Source organism: Malus sylvestris, chromosome 7, assembly GCF_916048215.2.
Source record: "Malus sylvestris chromosome 7, drMalSylv7.2, whole genome shotgun sequence".
In the NCBI taxonomy this organism is placed as follows: domain Eukaryota; kingdom Viridiplantae; phylum Streptophyta; class Magnoliopsida; order Rosales; family Rosaceae; genus Malus; species Malus sylvestris.
In genome coordinates this window covers 25,399,815-25,417,186 of record NC_062266.1, presented here as the reverse complement: position 1 = coordinate 25,417,186, position 17,372 = coordinate 25,399,815, and the positions used below count along the sequence as shown (strand labels likewise).

The 17,372-nt window shown below is 37.8% G+C and overlaps 3 protein-coding genes across 3 annotated transcripts; 1 reads left to right on the top strand and 2 right to left on the bottom strand.

The window, feature by feature from the left end:
- The first annotated feature begins 1,514 nt into the window (after positions 1-1,514).
- Positions 1,515-4,039, top strand: LOC126629958 (uncharacterized). The gene is made up of 6 exons (XM_050300129.1): positions 1,515-1,839; positions 1,929-1,956; positions 2,327-2,557; positions 3,237-3,300; positions 3,379-3,438; positions 3,741-4,039. The coding sequence occupies exons 1-6, from the start codon at positions 1,703-1,705 to the stop codon at positions 3,794-3,796; spliced, it is 576 nt and encodes a 191-aa protein (XP_050156086.1). The 5' UTR covers positions 1,515-1,702; the 3' UTR covers positions 3,797-4,039.
- A 573-nt stretch (positions 4,040-4,612) lies between these two features.
- On the bottom strand, positions 4,613-7,773 carry LOC126629956 (rhomboid-like protein 19). Its single transcript, XM_050300127.1, has 8 exons — positions 7,508-7,773; positions 7,306-7,430; positions 6,539-6,599; positions 6,287-6,453; positions 5,800-5,905; positions 5,501-5,703; positions 5,270-5,407; positions 4,613-4,989 (listed from the first exon to the last, which is right to left on the bottom strand). The coding sequence occupies exons 1-8, from the start codon at positions 7,529-7,531 to the stop codon at positions 4,887-4,889; spliced, it is 927 nt and encodes a 308-aa protein (XP_050156084.1). The 5' UTR covers positions 7,532-7,773; the 3' UTR covers positions 4,613-4,886.
- Positions 7,774-8,500: 727 nt separating this feature from the next.
- Positions 8,501-16,096, bottom strand: LOC126629953 (uncharacterized). The gene is made up of 16 exons (XM_050300123.1): positions 15,577-16,096; positions 14,544-14,719; positions 14,152-14,317; positions 13,898-13,950; positions 13,292-13,435; positions 13,097-13,201; positions 12,874-12,999; positions 12,016-12,219; positions 11,470-11,576; positions 11,196-11,358; positions 10,953-11,018; positions 10,751-10,844; positions 10,402-10,514; positions 9,907-9,977; positions 9,548-9,701; positions 8,501-9,441 (listed from the first exon to the last, which is right to left on the bottom strand). Exons 1-16 carry the CDS (start codon positions 15,920-15,922, stop codon positions 9,010-9,012), a joined length of 2,520 nt encoding a protein of 839 aa, XP_050156080.1. The 5' UTR covers positions 15,923-16,096; the 3' UTR covers positions 8,501-9,009.
- Positions 16,097-17,372: the final 1,276 nt, after the last annotated feature.

Here is a 17,372-nt window from a genome sequence, read left to right as displayed (position 1 = left end):
AGACTACCAACAACTAATATCGAAATCCAAAAACAAACAAACTGATACGAGCAAACATAAGCAGATTAAATCCCTAATGATCAAATCTGCTCTGATACCAAGTTGAATATCAGAGTGCGCAACGAACAAGATTACAAAATAATAAAAATATTATTAAACAAACTAGAATGCCAGAACGGCTACAAAACCCTAAAAGCTATATTGTGATTGACTTATTTCTCAACTGAATAACAAACATGGAATTTATAATAAACTAACCCTAACCCTAAAAGCTAAGAAACCGAAACCCTAATGCTAACGGACCAAGCTCAGAAAACCAAATATTCAAATAAACCAAAATACAAATATTTTCCAACAGTTATAAGTAGGTAAAGATACTTTACGCTCACAAACATGAATGAACGTAACATTTTATGGGTTTGAATTATGCTTTTACTGTTTTGGCTTTCCTACCCCAGATCATTCCACTTACTAAGATGCTTGATTGATATGATGTTTAAATTTGTAATAAGCACTTTAGTCTCAGGTTACTTTCTGTCCCTTCAGTTGGAACTGTAAAAGAAAGAGGATCCTCATAAGCAGCTCATCCGGACTGTTTAAATTTGATCCAACGACTGCAATTATTATAACTTTTAGAGAGACACATGTTGATCAAAATTCAACGATCTGGATAAGCTGCTTAGGAGGATCTCCATCCTGAGCTCATGAGAGGATCCAGTTCCCTGTATATTATCATTTAATTCACAATTATTGCTAAATGCTTCATTTTTAATTTAAAAAAAAAATCCTTTTGCATGGATATATGGCATCAAAAGATTCGTAATGATCACATCACCATATTTTTCAATCGTATTCCAACTAGGTGATTGCTATGATTGCACACCACCTCCAATCAAATTTTTGATATTATCTTCTTATTAATTAAGTCTAACTTATAAGGTTTGATGTTATATTCTTATTAATTAAGTCTAACTTTTTTTTTAACTTGTTGAATTTGTAATTAAGTACAATACATAAAAATATATGTTGAGTAAGTGAGACTGAGAACACACCTTAAACTCTCAATTGAGATCAAATTAAGCACATTTTAAACTACCTAATTAATAATCATTACGGTGTGTCTCAGTAGTTTAGGGACAAATTTAAATCTGTATTTCACATAGCAGATCCTGAATTAAATTCTTTGTGCTAATTCAGACTCGCATTTCACATGATACATCATGAATTAAATTCTTTGTGCTAATGGATCACACGATAGTGGTTAGGGATGACTAAAATGCAACTATGAGTCTTCATGATCGTTAAAAAAATGGATTGTCATGACAAAGCTACTAGCTGATACTTAAAAAAAAAAAAAAAAAAACTCTCTAATTAATAAGGCAGACTCACCCCTAATGATGTTCTAACAAATCACTTTATTAGTGTTGTCTGCATCATCAAAATTTTCTTGCTTGTTTTAGATTATAATTATATCATTTTTGTTGGATTAAACTATAAACTATTATGGGGTGTGATTATAATCTTGTCATCAACAGTTAAAGTCGTGCCTCCATTAAAATCTCAATAAAAGGAATTAAAAGAAGGATAAAGAAACGAAAATACAGAAAGACAACCTCATCGTCGCCACCACCCCTACCAGAAATCGTTAAATCAGATATTGAATAGCAACCGTCGATCAGGAGGCGATTGATCATCGTGAGCCATGGAGGTCCGACCCAATCAGACGGCCGACAACTCGTCGGCCACGCACCAGCAGCGTCAGAGCCATACAGCAGCAACTAGTCAGAAAAAGCCTCCTGCTTCTTCCATCCCCGTCGACACCACCTCCGTTTCTCAAAGGTCAGTCCTTTTTTCTTTAGTTTTCTGTTTGGATCCCGAGAAAATTCAAGTCCTAACTTCAGATGGCTTTTGCTTCAATTGTGCCGTAGGCTTCAGAAGGAGTTGATGTCTCTCATGGTATGCTCCCTCTCTCTCTCTCTCTCAATTCTTTGTTTTTTATTTTTCCTCAAATTTTCAAATTTGCGTACTTATTTTTTCGATTTGTTGCTGTCGTTGTTGATTTTTGTTGAAATCTTGAATTGGGTTCTATGTGGATTCAAATTTAAGTTCATAAGTTGAAAACTTGAAGCATAATGAAGAAAAATTTTCTCAGCCAAATATCGTCTTGAAGTTTAAGGCCTAATAGTAGTCTACTTGACACTGAAGTTTTAGTCTTTACTAGACAGATTTTAATGATGAATTCATGACCGTATTTCTTGTTATGAGACTAGTAACTATTGTATTGCTGACATTTGTTTGTTCAACATCTACTGGTTCTTGTTTTCAGATGAGTGGAGGAGATCTTGGAGTATCGGCTTTTCCTGAAGGCGAGAGCATTTTTGCATGGGTTGGCACAATCGAAGGTGGAAAAGGAACTATGTATGAGGGTTTATCGTACAAGCTTTCTTTGCGTTTTCCTCTGGACTATCCTTTCAAGCCGCCGCAAGTCAAGTTTGAGACAATGTGCTTCCATCCAAATGTTGATCAGTTTGGCAACATATGTCTTGATGTCCTGCAGGTATCTATCGTTACATTTACAATAAAGAAACTGGTATCAAGCTTTGAGATACTAAACTCCAATAGGATAAACTGCTAACTGTCTATGACTGTAATATGGAGAAGTTAAATTGACCATATGATGGTCACAGTGTTTTTTGTATGGAGGAATTTGGTCCACCATACGATTACATGAGGGACCTTATGGAAAATTAGTATCGGTGGGATAAATCTAAATGTTTGCTCACATAGTTGTGTAGAAGAGAGGCTATATAAATTAGTATCAGTTGGATAATTCATAATTCGAATTGTGATGCTTTTTCCATTCAGGGTGTTGCCCACATGTAAATGCCCTGATTCAGGAGTGCTGCTTAGATGGCAGTATGCCAGTGCCCCTTACCCAGGGGTGTTGCGGTGCCCACATGAATGTGCCAACCTTGACAACGTCACAACAGCCAGAGTAGTTCTCATGGCTGCCATGACCATCTTTATGCAGAACAATAAAAACAAAAAATTAGATCAGGATCATATGGGTAATTTGAGAACATTGATGGAAGGGTTGCGGAATACAAATTTTATTTTATTATCATGGAGTGGGGTGATAGTGTCGGTCTATGAGTCTATTGTTGATTGAGTTCCCTTTCTTTCAGTTTCATGTATTTTCAAAAAGCTTATATTGTTCTTTGCTATATGTGGCACAGGACAAGTGGTCTTCAGCATACGACTGTAGGACTATACTTCTGTCCATTCAAAGTCTGTTGGGAGGTAAGCTTGCTCTTATATGCTTGAACTTTCTCATAGATTTCATTTGTTCTTGCCTGACCATTTAGCTCTTACCTGCAGAGCCAAACCCGGAGAGTCCCCTCAACAGCTATGCTGCTGCACTGTGGAGTAATAAGGAAGGTTAGTTGCTCCCTATAATTCTTATCAAATGTTTTTTAAACTGGGATTCAAAAACTTATCGTTAGATGTCCTTCTTTGTTTCAACCACCTTCCAGTCCATCCTAATTTCAAGACTTTGTAGGTTACGAATTCACCATGAGAATAGTTACTTTCCACAATCTGTAAAATGTCGACCTGGTAAACTAAAGTTTCGTAGTTGAACATCATGAAATATGATGCCCAGTGATGAAGTGCCTATTCTTCCTGATCTGGATTGTGCAGACCTCTTATACAACTCTTGTTCTTATATTTTTCTTTTACAGATTACAAAAAAATGGTCCACCGACAGTACTTTGCTGGAGAATCATTGGAGAGCTGATTTGTACATAGAACTCACGACAGATGACAAAATTGTCATGTGGCCCCTGATTTGTGTGCAGCTCTGGTGAGTTGAAATTCTGCAACGGAAAGTATAGTTTCTTTTCTCATGGAATCCCGGGCTGATGGAAACCCTGGCCAAGTTGTTTATACTGCCTGTCCTCTCTGATATCTTTGCTATATAAAGACAATAAGAAGTTGTAAATTTGGTTGAATCATATGAAGGTGAAAACTGTTTGTCTAATGACTGGAGGCACCATTCCCGCATCTTTCTTAACTTCTCCAATTGGTTTGTTGCTGATATCTCTAATTCCTATTCATGCTGAGAAATGCGAAGGGGGCTCTCTTAAAAGTGAGACTCTCCATGAAGTCTCTATTACCTCAAGTTTTTGGCATAATGTTTTATAATTTTAGTATGATAATTAACATTAAACTGTGAGATGACAGAGAGTCTATCGAGAGTCTGTCTTTTGAGAGAGTCCCTTTAGCATTTCTCCATGTCTATTGGGTAGTGGATAGTGATGTAGTGTAGTGATTCTTTATACCTCTGGACTAAAAAATTGCCGTCTGACGACGATCCTCGTATAGACCATAACAATGCGATCATTTGTCGCGTGATAATGAACTCATGTCATGCAAGTCTTTCTGCCACAACGGAGGTTTATGTGCCGCTGGTTATGTGACAAGCCACGAGGAAGAAAAGGGTTTTCCATTTTCTGAAGAGCGATCCAGGAACAAAGGTTGGTATACTAATTGAGGAAGTTTTCTCCGGTAGAAGAGAGGGAGTGGCAAGTTGTAATTATGTGAAAGTCAAAGGTTATCAAATGAGTGTTTGTATTGAGACTAAATCAGGAATAAACAGCGTCCCATTAAACAAGCATCCTTTTAAATCCAAGATACAAATATATATATATATATATATATATGCTAGAAGATGTATTTGTACAACATGAAAAAATGGCCCCAAATGTTTCAAGAGAGATCCACATCGCGTGCCTCTTTCGAATTTCTACGGAGAGCGGGAACACAGAGAAAAAAAATAGAAAAGCCTCCTCTTCCAAAAAACAGAAACGACACGAGTTCCCAAGCAATTAAACATTCTCCGCGGCATCTCTTCCTGACTCTTCTGTTCCGTGCGCTGCAGCCAGCCTCTCAGCTGCCAATCTTTCTTCGAGAGCTCGAGCACCTCTTTCTCTGCAAGAAACAGCAACAAAAATGAATATCTTTTTCCCCAATTATTTGATTATTAATCTCCTTGGCTAATAATATGTTGGCTATCTAGTGGCATGTATTCATCCTTAAGGATCCGGAGTTCAAAGATCCCATGTTCAAGCCTGTGTAAACAGTAAGGGTGTGATTTATGAGGGGAAGGTTACCCTCCACAGTTCATCTGAACAAGGAACATATCAATTTTGTTTCGGAGATGTAACATTTAACATTCAAGCTGGATGCTGTTTGAGAACAGAAATGTTACCTTCTTCTTGATGCTTCAATGGGGTCAGATCCAGGCAATGACGTACTGCCCAGGGTGTAACCTTGGGATTCATTGGAAGCTTCAGATCTTCCACAGAGCATCCGATGGAATATAGATGCAACAGGATCGATGACTGGCCTGCAAGAAATAACAAGAAACACTTAAGAGCAATGGAAACTATGAATATTCCATATTGAATTGAAGAGTTTGAAAATAATGGTAATTATGTACCTCAAAAATTCAGGGAAGAATGTAGAAAATGCAAAATCTTCACTTGGGTCACCCTTGAGTTTTGTTTCTGGTTTACTCTGCCAGTATCTTAGGTAAATCCAACTAGTATAGGTTCCAAATATTAAGATTGGAAGATGTGTTGCTGACTTTTCTGTCCAGAAGCTTATGGCAATGGACAACAATAGCGAGATAGATGGTAACCACTGCACACGATTGAAACCAACACCAAACAGAGAGTTTTAAGAATATTCAATAGCCTGCAGAAATTTTCATAAAAGGTCATTCTCAGAAGTCCAAACCTTAGCTTTTATTTTCAACAACGGCAACTCCTGGTCAGGGATGATTTGCTTGATGCCAACTAAGAAACCTGAAAGGACTCCGTGGAAGCCAGAAACAGGCATATATCTAGCACAAATGAACCAAATAAAGTAACAATATTCAGAATGCAATAAAAGAAGCGATCAAACTAGGCTACCAAATGTACAAAAATTATTATGTACGAGATGAACAATGGAAGACACACATTGACAGTTGCAGAATGATCTGTTTAAACATTTGTTTGCAGTTAGAGTTGGATTCAAATTTACCAAGTTCATCATTCACTTCCATTTACTCAGCTTGACTTTTATATTACTAATAAACCAACATGCTACAAAATAACTTGAGGTAGACAGAAGCAATACACCTGAAAATGTAGGAAGAAATGAAAACAAGGACAAAAACATGAACCAGCATTGGAAAAACTTTTTATTTTTCTGAACGTTTAATTTATTTCTTAGTACTTACAGGTAAAATTCCGTCATTGTAATGTAGTACATAGCGATAGCAGTGACGAAAGTGCATATGGAAGTTAGGAAGTTAACAACAAAGATGAACTTCAAGAACTCCCTAGAACCCCACACAGGTTCAAGCAGCTTCCCTATAAAAAGAAGACCAAGAGTGCTGATAACAACCTGTTAAATAAGTGCGGGTCAAGAAACCTCCTCCAGTATACGAGTACATCACAGAAAAATTGTTTATCGAATCAGAAGTGCATACCCCATATATTGATTGTTCAATGTAACCGGATGTAATGAGGTTCCAGACAAAAGGAATCGTCCTACAAAGCAGAAGGTTGGATTAGAATTAAGTTAGAGGTTCCAAATTCAAAAATATGAGCTTGCTCTCACTCTTCATTAGATAGAGTGAACACACATAGGGATGCAACATCAATCATGTAAACCTCAACATAGTCTGATTATAAACCTGCTCAACTGGAATTCAGTTAAACAAATTTACGAATAAAAAATAAAGCATAGTATAATAAAGGCACAGAGATTAAGACCAATGAAGAAACCCAAACAGACCCAAAGAACAAGGAGCATAGAGTGCATACACAGAACCGGGCCTAACAATGCATCTGATTCAAAAAATTAAAGGAGGAGGCGCTAAGCTTCACTTAGAAAATCAAGTTCTAAGTTTCGGAAATACAGAATCTACACAAAAACGAAGTCTGTGATCCTATACAACCCATACACTGCATCCCTTGTAAATTGTAATACAAATATAAAAAAGAGTTAACATCATCATCCCCTGCTACAACCTCCCAACGCCACTCAAGCGGCACGAAAAACCGGAGCTGGCTTTTAGATCAAACCCATAAAACCAAACGCCTCAAAACGCTAAATTTCACAAAATTTTCACAAAACCCATTCCTGTACACAGATTTACGCAATATTTCACCATTCATTTTAGCAAATTCCCAATTCACAAGTCAACAAACCCAAAATCGAACGGTGCAGGTGCCCGAACCGAGAAAAAGATACCTGGCGGGAATGAGAGCGAGGTAATCAACGGCGTGAGGGAGAAGCTGAACCACAATGTGGCCTCCAATAAGAACCACCGCCAAGCCCTTGCATAGCCGAGTGAACCCAGAGAACGCACCCACGCTCTGCAACACCCACAGTAAAAAATTCGAATTGGAAAACGCAAATCGGAAGAAAATTGAAGAAAATTCAAAAGCTTTACCCCTGAGAGTGATGGAGTGCTCATGGGCGGCGGTCGGTTTGCCCGGTGGATTTTGGGCGGCGAAGTGAGATCGGAGAATCGGATTTTGGGTGGAGGGAAGGTTTGGGATCGTAAGGATTGCGGATCGGCCCGATCGGAGGAGGAGTGTTTGATCAGCCGGTGAATATTAAATATAAAAATGGGTTCTTTGGAGTTTACTTCCCCCAAATGTTAAAATTGGACTGACCTAATTTAGTTGGCTTGCTACTTTGGTTTTTTCATAAAGGGGGTACTTGGATTGAGGTTACAACAAGGTTGTACAAAATAGGAGAGAAACTCCCGTGTAATCAAAGAAATTACGTGGCAAGTGTGTATTGGACGGATGATATAATTTTTGAGCATATGATAAGTGTTTATTGCATAAGTGATGCACTTTAAATCATATCTTGCAAGAAAGTTTTTTTCTCAATTTGGGCAGTTTGTTTTTCTATGATTTTTTGATACGAGCTCACCAGATTTTGTGATCAAATCACATGGTTAAGAGCATTTATATCGTCGCTTATGAGATTGATCGAATCCCTATCCATCAACATAACCATCCTTAAAACAACTTTGAATTAATCTTTCACATGTGTTCCATGCAAAAATGTCACAACAACAAGAACAAGGCTTATCTCACTAAGTGAGGTCAGCTATATGAATCCTAGAATGTCACTGTGCTCAGTTTTGTGTCATGTCTTCTGTTAAATCAAAGTAGTCCAAGTCTTTTCTTAAAGTCTTTCCAAAGTTTTCCTAGGTATTCCTCTACCCTTTCAGCCTTCAGCCTCTATCTCGTAATCGCATCTTCCATGCAAAAATGTCATATTCAAATAATACACAATGCTTGAAACAACTTTGAAAAAATCTTTCCCGTGTTCCATGCAAAAAGGTCAGATTCAAATGAATATTTTCAGTCAGTTAGCATTACGGTTCAGTGGTATTAGGTGAGAAGTCTTAGGTCGTAAGCAAGAGATATTTTCTGCTCAACAGTCCTATGATTGCAAACATTCAACAAGAATACTGAGATTGGAATATCACTTCACATGTCAACTACCAACCAAAAAAAAATAGATGTATTACAACATGGAAAAGAATCCTCTGTTTTGTCTAGCTTCTAATTCCAGACGGCGTTAATGAGATGCCGAGATCTCTTACATTACATCCCATCTGATGCATTCAACCCTAAAACACGTTCCAACGTCGTACCACTTGACAGACAATGTGTATGCAGATGGCTATACGGATTAGGTTACATATGGATTGTGCACATACCTCGCCGTTTTATACCTTTCGACAGCTTGCAATGCCATCTTTGATCCACCTCCGTCCTCATTTCTGGCTTCGTTTTTGTAAATACAACGAACGCTGAGAAGACGAAGATCTAATGGACCGGTGTAATCATATTTGCTCCAAAGAATGCTGTAAGTGGAAGCCCACTCTTATCTTCTTTGAAAATGGCTCTGTGGGAGAGTTGAATATGAACATCACTGGATGGCATATTGCTTTGGAGCAAAAGATATCGGGCCTAAGTGGTCTTCGGCGAAGGATAATAAAGCACGATGACAAGCCAGAGCGAACGCTGTGGCAAACATGACGAAGGAAGTCCAATAGAGCCTCAGCATTAGAATTGGACTTTTCCTTGCAGACTTAAGCACATTCGAGACAATCACTCTGAGTCGCCGATCTCTGTAGATGGCACGATAATCATAAATGGGAGCTCTGGAAGATGGACCTCTCTCTCTGTTTTCAGGCCCGCCTGCCATTTTCAGATCGGAACTATACCGAGTTTTTGTAATGCCCCGTCCATTAGCTGCATACATCCATTGATATAGAACATCTGCAATGACCCTGCAAAACTGCTGGCGGTATACCTTTGCCTCCTTGGATACCATTGCTTGGACCAGTGAAGCTCCATCCTGCATTAGAATTTCGTCTTTATATTTAATTTTGACAAAGAGAGTCATTGACCGTTATGATATTATAAATACAAAGGAGAAAAGAGCCCAGCATAAGGGAACTCACTGCAGTCATCAAGAGTCTTCTCAGCACAACACCATCTTTGGATGGTAAAATCCTCAAGACAAAATTTGCAACATCAACTGCACCACCGTCCCTTGATGGTAAATAACTGACGGAAGTATCAACTTCCGGTGCTATGATCTCATGTAAACCTTTCCTGCAAGCAAATGTAAAAAACACGAAAATTTTATGTTTGGTAATGAAGGATAAGGTAGCTGTGCACGACGAACATCCACAACAGAAGCGTGCAAAAGTTTATCAGCTAGCCGGTCAAGATTTTAAAGTTCTTAAAGTTCCAAGACATATACAAAGATAAACTTGTACTGTAGGAAATTAACTTTAAGAGATACAAGTTAACATACCTAGTTGCACCTACTTTTAAGAAAAGAGAGAGCCTCTGCCACTGAAACTCCTTCTTCTTGTTAAAAACCACCTGAACCGAGCGAACAAAGTAAATAAACAACAAACATACTGAAAATATGACTGGAAGTTTCATTCAAGATGAAAACAATTTCAGGCATCCCATTGTGATGATGATTAGCATAATAACGTACAGTTTTGTCCTTCAAAAAGTACCCCAATGCCTTTGATCATCAAACAAGTTATCTTTTCATTAATCAGAATCATGAAAGAAATCAAATGAAGGGTCCAAAGTTTCCTGTATGTGCTATACCGATACCTACCAAGCCTAAACTAACATGTTTTACACAATAGATTTTACATTTATACGCATGCGAAGAAAGGAACAAAGTGGTCATCATTACTATGTGCATATAGATATGGATTGGAATGCCGTAGGACATGTAATAAACCACAAAAAGTAACAGCGTAGCCTATGGTTCTTGAGCACTTCATACCGAATGTAATATTTTCCTTGTCGCAGCTGAATTTTCAGTGAGAAGTTTCCGAACAACATAAGGGTATGCAGCTTCAAATGTCTTAAAATTTTTGTCTGCAGCTACAGCTAATCCTGGAAAACAGAAAAAACACATTTAAAGTGATCATACATCAAGTTCTGATAAGGCTTGGATGCACAACTATATGGAGGCATCCAGGGCATCTAGATAGCGATCATACATCAGTATCTTGATATTACAGGATAGTGATGTATGACAAATTAACACAGCCCACCGAGTGTCCAAAAGAATAAAGATACAAAAAATATGAGTAAATGAGATTTGATACCCTATGGCAAGTGAACCCTACCTTCAAATGAAGCAAGAGAACGTAGAACAAGCGAATAGTAAGGTGGCATGCGAAAATGATACTTGAAGGCCACGGACCAGATTTTACTCAGAACCTTCAGAAAAATTACAGTTACAATCAACCTCTACTAACTATTATTATAGGCACCAAGAAATATTATGTCTATCATTTGTACAGATTGAGATCAAGACATGATTCTCACCCTACTGAACTTGACATCGGGAATTCCATCTCTAAATTCTACTTCTCCAAGTTCATATTCCAGATCCTGAAACATTTTTACAGCTCAATTAGTTCCCAGTTCATATTCCAGATCCTAAACCCTATACTTATAAAGACTGTACAATCTCATTGCTTTCCATAAAAACATATTTTTCAGTAACCCAAATAACATTTAATATACCGAAACTATATATAAAACTGAAAACAGAGAGGCTGATGATACCATAGTCACACGCCTGAGATTAGTCCCTGGCCTTGAAACATCCATTTCAGTCAAAGAATTAACAAGGGATTCCCAATCTCCATTTACTATGTGCACTATGGATGCAAGCATAGCAAATTGGTGCTTCTTTTTCATCTGACAAAGCAAGCCAAAATCCAAAAACCTGGCATAGGATAGAAATCACCAGAAGTGAATAAGAGCTATAGATATATACCTAGATCTTCTGATATAGAAAGTAAAGCTTAGTTCTGCATAATGGTGACCAAAGAGGTACCCAATTTGTCCCGAGGATGTGTAACGCAAGTTTCCAGGATGTGGATCAGCATGCAATAAGCCTGTTTCGAGGAGCTGAACTAAGCATGCCTCCACTCCTTTCTTAACCTACACCATTCAAAGCACAACGATCTGTCACTCAACTAAAGCACTTAGAAGGATAATTCAACATCTTTTCAACATCTTATTTTATTGGAATCACTAATTCACTAAATTCAGAAACCACATTTATAGCGTTATTTTATTTACTCAAGAAAAGATTTGCAACTTTCAGTTTATTTAAAGTAGAAAGAACGTGTAATCTCACTGCCTCATGCTAAAGCTGTTTTCTTATTAAATAACAGTGTTCTTTTGGCCCCAAAGTTTCACCTTCCAGTGCCTTCGAGCCTGTATGTTCTCGCCAACATACATTATTTCAAATTCATTATCCTCTCAGAGTTCACGTCAGTTTTGTCAACATTGATAGCTATTATATTTGGATTGTGCAAGGAATCTGAAATTAACAAGAATTTAAGCGAAGTAGAATCTTGCAATTCAGATTGCAGACCAGATCAAGAAGACGTCTTTTGGCATCAAGTATTTGCCTCTCTGAATATGTAGAGCCACTGTCAACAGGGCTTCCAGCTGCAGACAGAGAGAGTAAATCAGTTGGACTCTCACCAACAATCCACTCCATAGTCAGAACTCTCTTTTGACTTAAATGTTGATAAACTTTTGGCACAAGCATGAACGGAAAGGAGGAATGAGCTTCCTGTACATAAAACAACAAATGGTCACTAAAAGGAAAAAAGCATCTAACCCTGAAACAAGAATTTTTATAACTATGTCTCGTCACAGAGAAGGAAAGCTTCATATGTTCCCAAATGACTTTCACTTCCATGCTAAAAGCAACACCCAAATTCATTCTTCTACCCATCTCTTTCCTGAAAAGAAACTCCAAAACAAATAAATCTTGATCCTCTAAACAATAAAGGTCTACTTCTTCAAGTTTCCTTTCTCCTTTGGTTCTTGTTCCCAAAAAATAACCTTTCACTATTGAAAAGTTTTTTTTATTTTTTTATTTTTTTTATGACAAGAAGCTACACATCACACAAATAACTAATTATTTGGAATGTAAATATATCCTCCACCTATCTAGTACTGATGTCAATTGATGGTTGGAATTTCATTCTAACCCTATCATGTTGCTTACTGGTAAAAACTGTATACAACCCAATCCCATCTGGATCAGGATTAGGATGCTAACCATTAACCTGTCCTATAACCACCCCAACTCCTGCAAACTTATTCATTAAACTGGGTATATCTAGAAGACGAGGTGGCTATAAGTGTAATTAATACTTTTATAACCTTTTTTAATTGATCAGTATATTCATTCAATTCAACTGAAGCATGCGTTCATTACCTGAAACTTGGAAGCATTTGCAGCCTCTAAAGTATAATCCAATTCCCCAACTAAACCTTTCCCGAGCTCATCAGCGTATAGACGCAGGTCACTTTTTCTATTAGCTACGTTTTGAAATAGCCCAAGCTGAAATGGTTACCACAACTGAGTACAAGCTTAATTAAAAAACATATACAGAAAGTCACAATTAAATAACACAAGATTAATTGATTCCAGTACAAACCCCTAGGCGAAGAATATATATATCGCGCACTACAGTGTGACGCAAATTAGGCCGTTGAACTTTGATAGCAACATCAAATCCATCAAGGGTACGCCCATGGTAGACCTAAAATGTGTTAAACATCAAGAAAATAAGAAATAAATTCTACATGTCTTATATGCTGCAGGATGATTCGATTAATCATATTTAAGCCACCTGACCAAATGATGCAGCAGCCTCAGGTTCCTCAGAAATGTAGCTAAATAATGACTCTGCAGGAGATCCTAATTCTTCTTTGATAATTTTCATAGCCATAGCCCTGGGAAATGGAGGAATTTGATCATGCAGCTCAGACAATGGCTGCAACCAAAGAGGAAGGATGAGCAGAAAATAGAGCAGGTTAACTTATTTCAAGGTAAAGATGACCAAACGAAAAAATATTTCTTGCATGCAAAGATATAATACGACTTTCACATCAGAGAACAAAAAACCATGAATACAACAGTATTGAAATTATAGAAGCCACTTGCATAAAGATGCAAAGCAAGCCAACATACAAACGCATATATAAAGATCAGAAGATTAAAATCTACACATATTATTGGAGGACGGGATAAAAAGTATTTGAAGATTTGTAGTAAAACATTTTTATTTGACATTGTAAATGGACATTGATGGATCACTTTTCACATGAACACAGTATGGATTCATATTAAGCTTTTTTATATGTGAAAGTGGAGCATATTAGGCTTTCACATTGGTGGCAGGTAATGTACTGATGTTCAAATTAAAAACAAAGATACAAGATCTGTACAATCTAACCTTGGCCATCTCAGCGCCAATAATGTCCGGCCTTGTGGAAAGGGACTGACCAACTGCATCAGCAAGCAAACGCATGTAACTAGAAAATTTGTAATCTTGCGACTGCTGGAGAAAATAGGAATCCCAGTATATAATTTAAAGGACAATATGCAAAACAACAATAGAGTAAACTTAGTAGTTAAGTGGAGCATAACAAAAAAGATGAGAACTAGAGCTTAAATGATCAGAAACTTCAACTAGAAAGTCTTCCTCACCTTTGATAAAAGTGGGACCCAGACTTAGCATAGTCTCTTTTAACACCATTCCAAAATTGTACTGTGATATGTTCTCATTAATATCCACGTCCGAACTTAGCCTTAAGAACTTTCTGAACCCCGCAGTCCGAATTCTGATTGCAGCAGAAGCAAAGGAGGAAAATACCTTACAGTAGACAACGTAGTGAATCTAATAAGGATCTATTCTATAAAGCAAGATAAGTAAAAGCTTTTGAACAACAATAAGATGACAGACCCTGAACTACATGTAAGGAGTTGGTAAAACCAAAGAACAAGGGTTGTCCTAGTTTTCCAATTTACAATTCCACAATCCAAGAAAATGTGGCGGATCTTTGGAAGAAAAAATAGTATTTGTAGATATTGAATCCTACCTCAAGAAGTCTCAAGGCCACTACATGGGGCCTACATCTAAAATATTCAGCAACACTTTCTGGATCATAGACTTCAGGAAGTGGCTTAGACCAAATCTTAGACAGATAATAGAAATAAAGAGCGTACGTCTCCAAAGCTTTGAGATCAGCCATGAGCAAATCCACGCCGGACAGCTCTGTCAGTGTCAGATGATGGATTTCCAACATCAGTTTCAACTAAACAAGGTACAAGCAAATTTGAAGTGCTCTGAATCTATGTCATCATTTTGCAAGAAACCATGCAAGCAAGCAATACTTTAAGCTTTGGCCGTTTACAGAATCGTTTTCTACAGATGTCAACCCCCAAAGTTTTAATTTTTTCAATCAACCCAATTGCAAGCCTCATTGCATTTTCCAAATTTGGGACAGGAGCACACAAAATGATAATTAACGAATCAAAGAATCACACGAAGAACAGTTACATATTTTTGGTTTAGTATATCAGCAACCACAAATCTGCTAGATTTGAGTTCTTTCTGTCCTTATTTATTAAAATGTCATATATAATACGTGCATGAATACTTGAGAGAAAACCTCCATTTTCCTTGAACAACAATCAAAGGAACCCTAATAAGACACAAGACCAATCTAGTCCTCACAGTAGTAAATTGATGGGAGCACTCACAGAATAATTCGACAACATCTCTAACCAAGTGATGAACTTTAGATTTTGTTAAGTGCTTTGCAATTACATGAAGGGTGAGACTTGAAAGATTCCACATTTGCGGCGGTTTATTAATAAAACCAGAACCAATTTGTCAAATTAAGCAAACTATCTTAACTTCTCGGGATATATGCGCAGATAGAACTCGTTACAAACTTTTAATAAAAATAAAATTGCGAGACACTAAACAGATAATAAATCGTATATAAATCACCGCTGCTTTAGCCCCGCATTTAAAATTTTGTAACAAGGTTTTATTTTTGCACATTTCACTAACTTCCAATAAAAAATTCTCAAAATTTACATACACATAGGAAGAAGGTACTTCACCTGGATAGGCAGGCTGAGGCCAAGAAGGAGCTGGCGATGGCGGCGCATCGGGGTCTTCGAGGTTGCGAAGCCACACGACGTCGTCTACGGCTTTGGAAACCTCAGGAATTCGAAAAGCCTTATTCGCCCACTCAATCCCTCTGCCAATCCCCCTCTTCAGAAACTCCACGTCCTTCCGAACCACCTGACCCAAGTGTCCGAAGTCCCCCACCGCTGTCCGCCCCTGCCTCTCTCGCTTGCTCTTCGGCGTCGTTTTCGCGGGCCTCGTCGATCTCAGCACGCACGCTGGCTTAAACGACAACGATATCATCAACGACGACGATGCCGGTCCCGTTATCGCCGCCATCGCTGGCCGGAGAGTGATAGCTGGCTCCTAACGGAAAATGGCGGTTAATTTTGGATTAATTAGTTGTTAATTAATCTGATTAACGCTGTCATTGGTGTTTGGGATATGTGGAGGTAGCGGAGTGGTGATGACGAAGAAGAGAAGAACGAGTGGCAGTGGAGGATGCGTTGTGTGCGCCTCGTGGCCATAGTAAAGCTGGTGGAGAGGGGGAATCCGGTGCGTCGAGGTTTACGATGAGCTCTAAGGCGCGGGAAGTGTCGGTTGGTTCCATTCTGTTTTACCGAGTAGGGTATTGAAACGTGGGGGAGTTCACGAACAGACACGTATAACTTTCTTATTTGGTGTAAACAGTTGCGAGTTTTTTACTTACAGTTGACCGTTGGTAGAGAATCTATACATGTGTACGTGCAAAAGAAAGAGTATCTAAAACATGTTCACCAAAGAAAAGAGAGGATTCGAAGTTTTAAAACATGACAATTGAGATGAATCCGGATCCTCGCCGGATCTTTATGTGAGGATTCCGAGGATTCGTGAATCATATCTGTTCATCGTACATTGTGCGATCAGAAATTATTTCAAATATTTGTATTTAAAATAAAATACAAACAGAACCTGACAAAAATTGACCGTACGATATACGATAAACATACACGATTTACGGATCCCTAGGATTCTCACCAAAAGGATTTGGAGAGAATCTTTGTTGGAATCGACATGGCTTAATTTAAGGATTACTTGTATGAAACAGATGCGTCAAGATAACGATATCTCAAACCAATCATGCGATGTTATGTAAAAATGTTAAAACGCAGGTTTTAGATGTCATGATAGCATACTTGATGTGTAAGTAAGTCTTAAACCCTAAACCTTACATACATGTATAGAATCCATATCAAAACTGTATGTGGTGACAAATGTTTGGTGTTAAGTGAAAGAGTAAAGTCCAACTTATTTGTTTGCTTTGAAAGTAAAGTCCAACTTATTTGTTTGCTTTGAGAGTAAAGTCTAACTTAAAGAATTTCCACTTTTCTATTTGGGTGTCGTTTCTTGATTTCTCTCTCTTCGTGATTGAGAATATAAATGGAAGTAAGAAAATATGTAAACAGATGAAATGTGGGTTTTGCAGTCAACATAAGAGTTGATTGATATTGTAAACTTTGAGTGAGAACTACAGCAGAGGGTTCATATAAGTGATGGGCCTTGCTTCTTTTTCCAGTGGAGTATGTTGTTCAACCGCAGAATGCAAGGCCTTTGATCTCCTTGATTAGAATGTCCCAGGAATTGGAAGTCTTTTTAGATGACAAGGGAAAAATTGATATCACGTGATCGTTATTGTCCATTTTTATCAATCAAGTCCCTTGATGTTGTAATCAAGAAGATGGTTATGAAAGTAGAAATTTTAAGCCTTTATCGAAACTCAATTTCCAATCTACATAATTTAATGTGCATC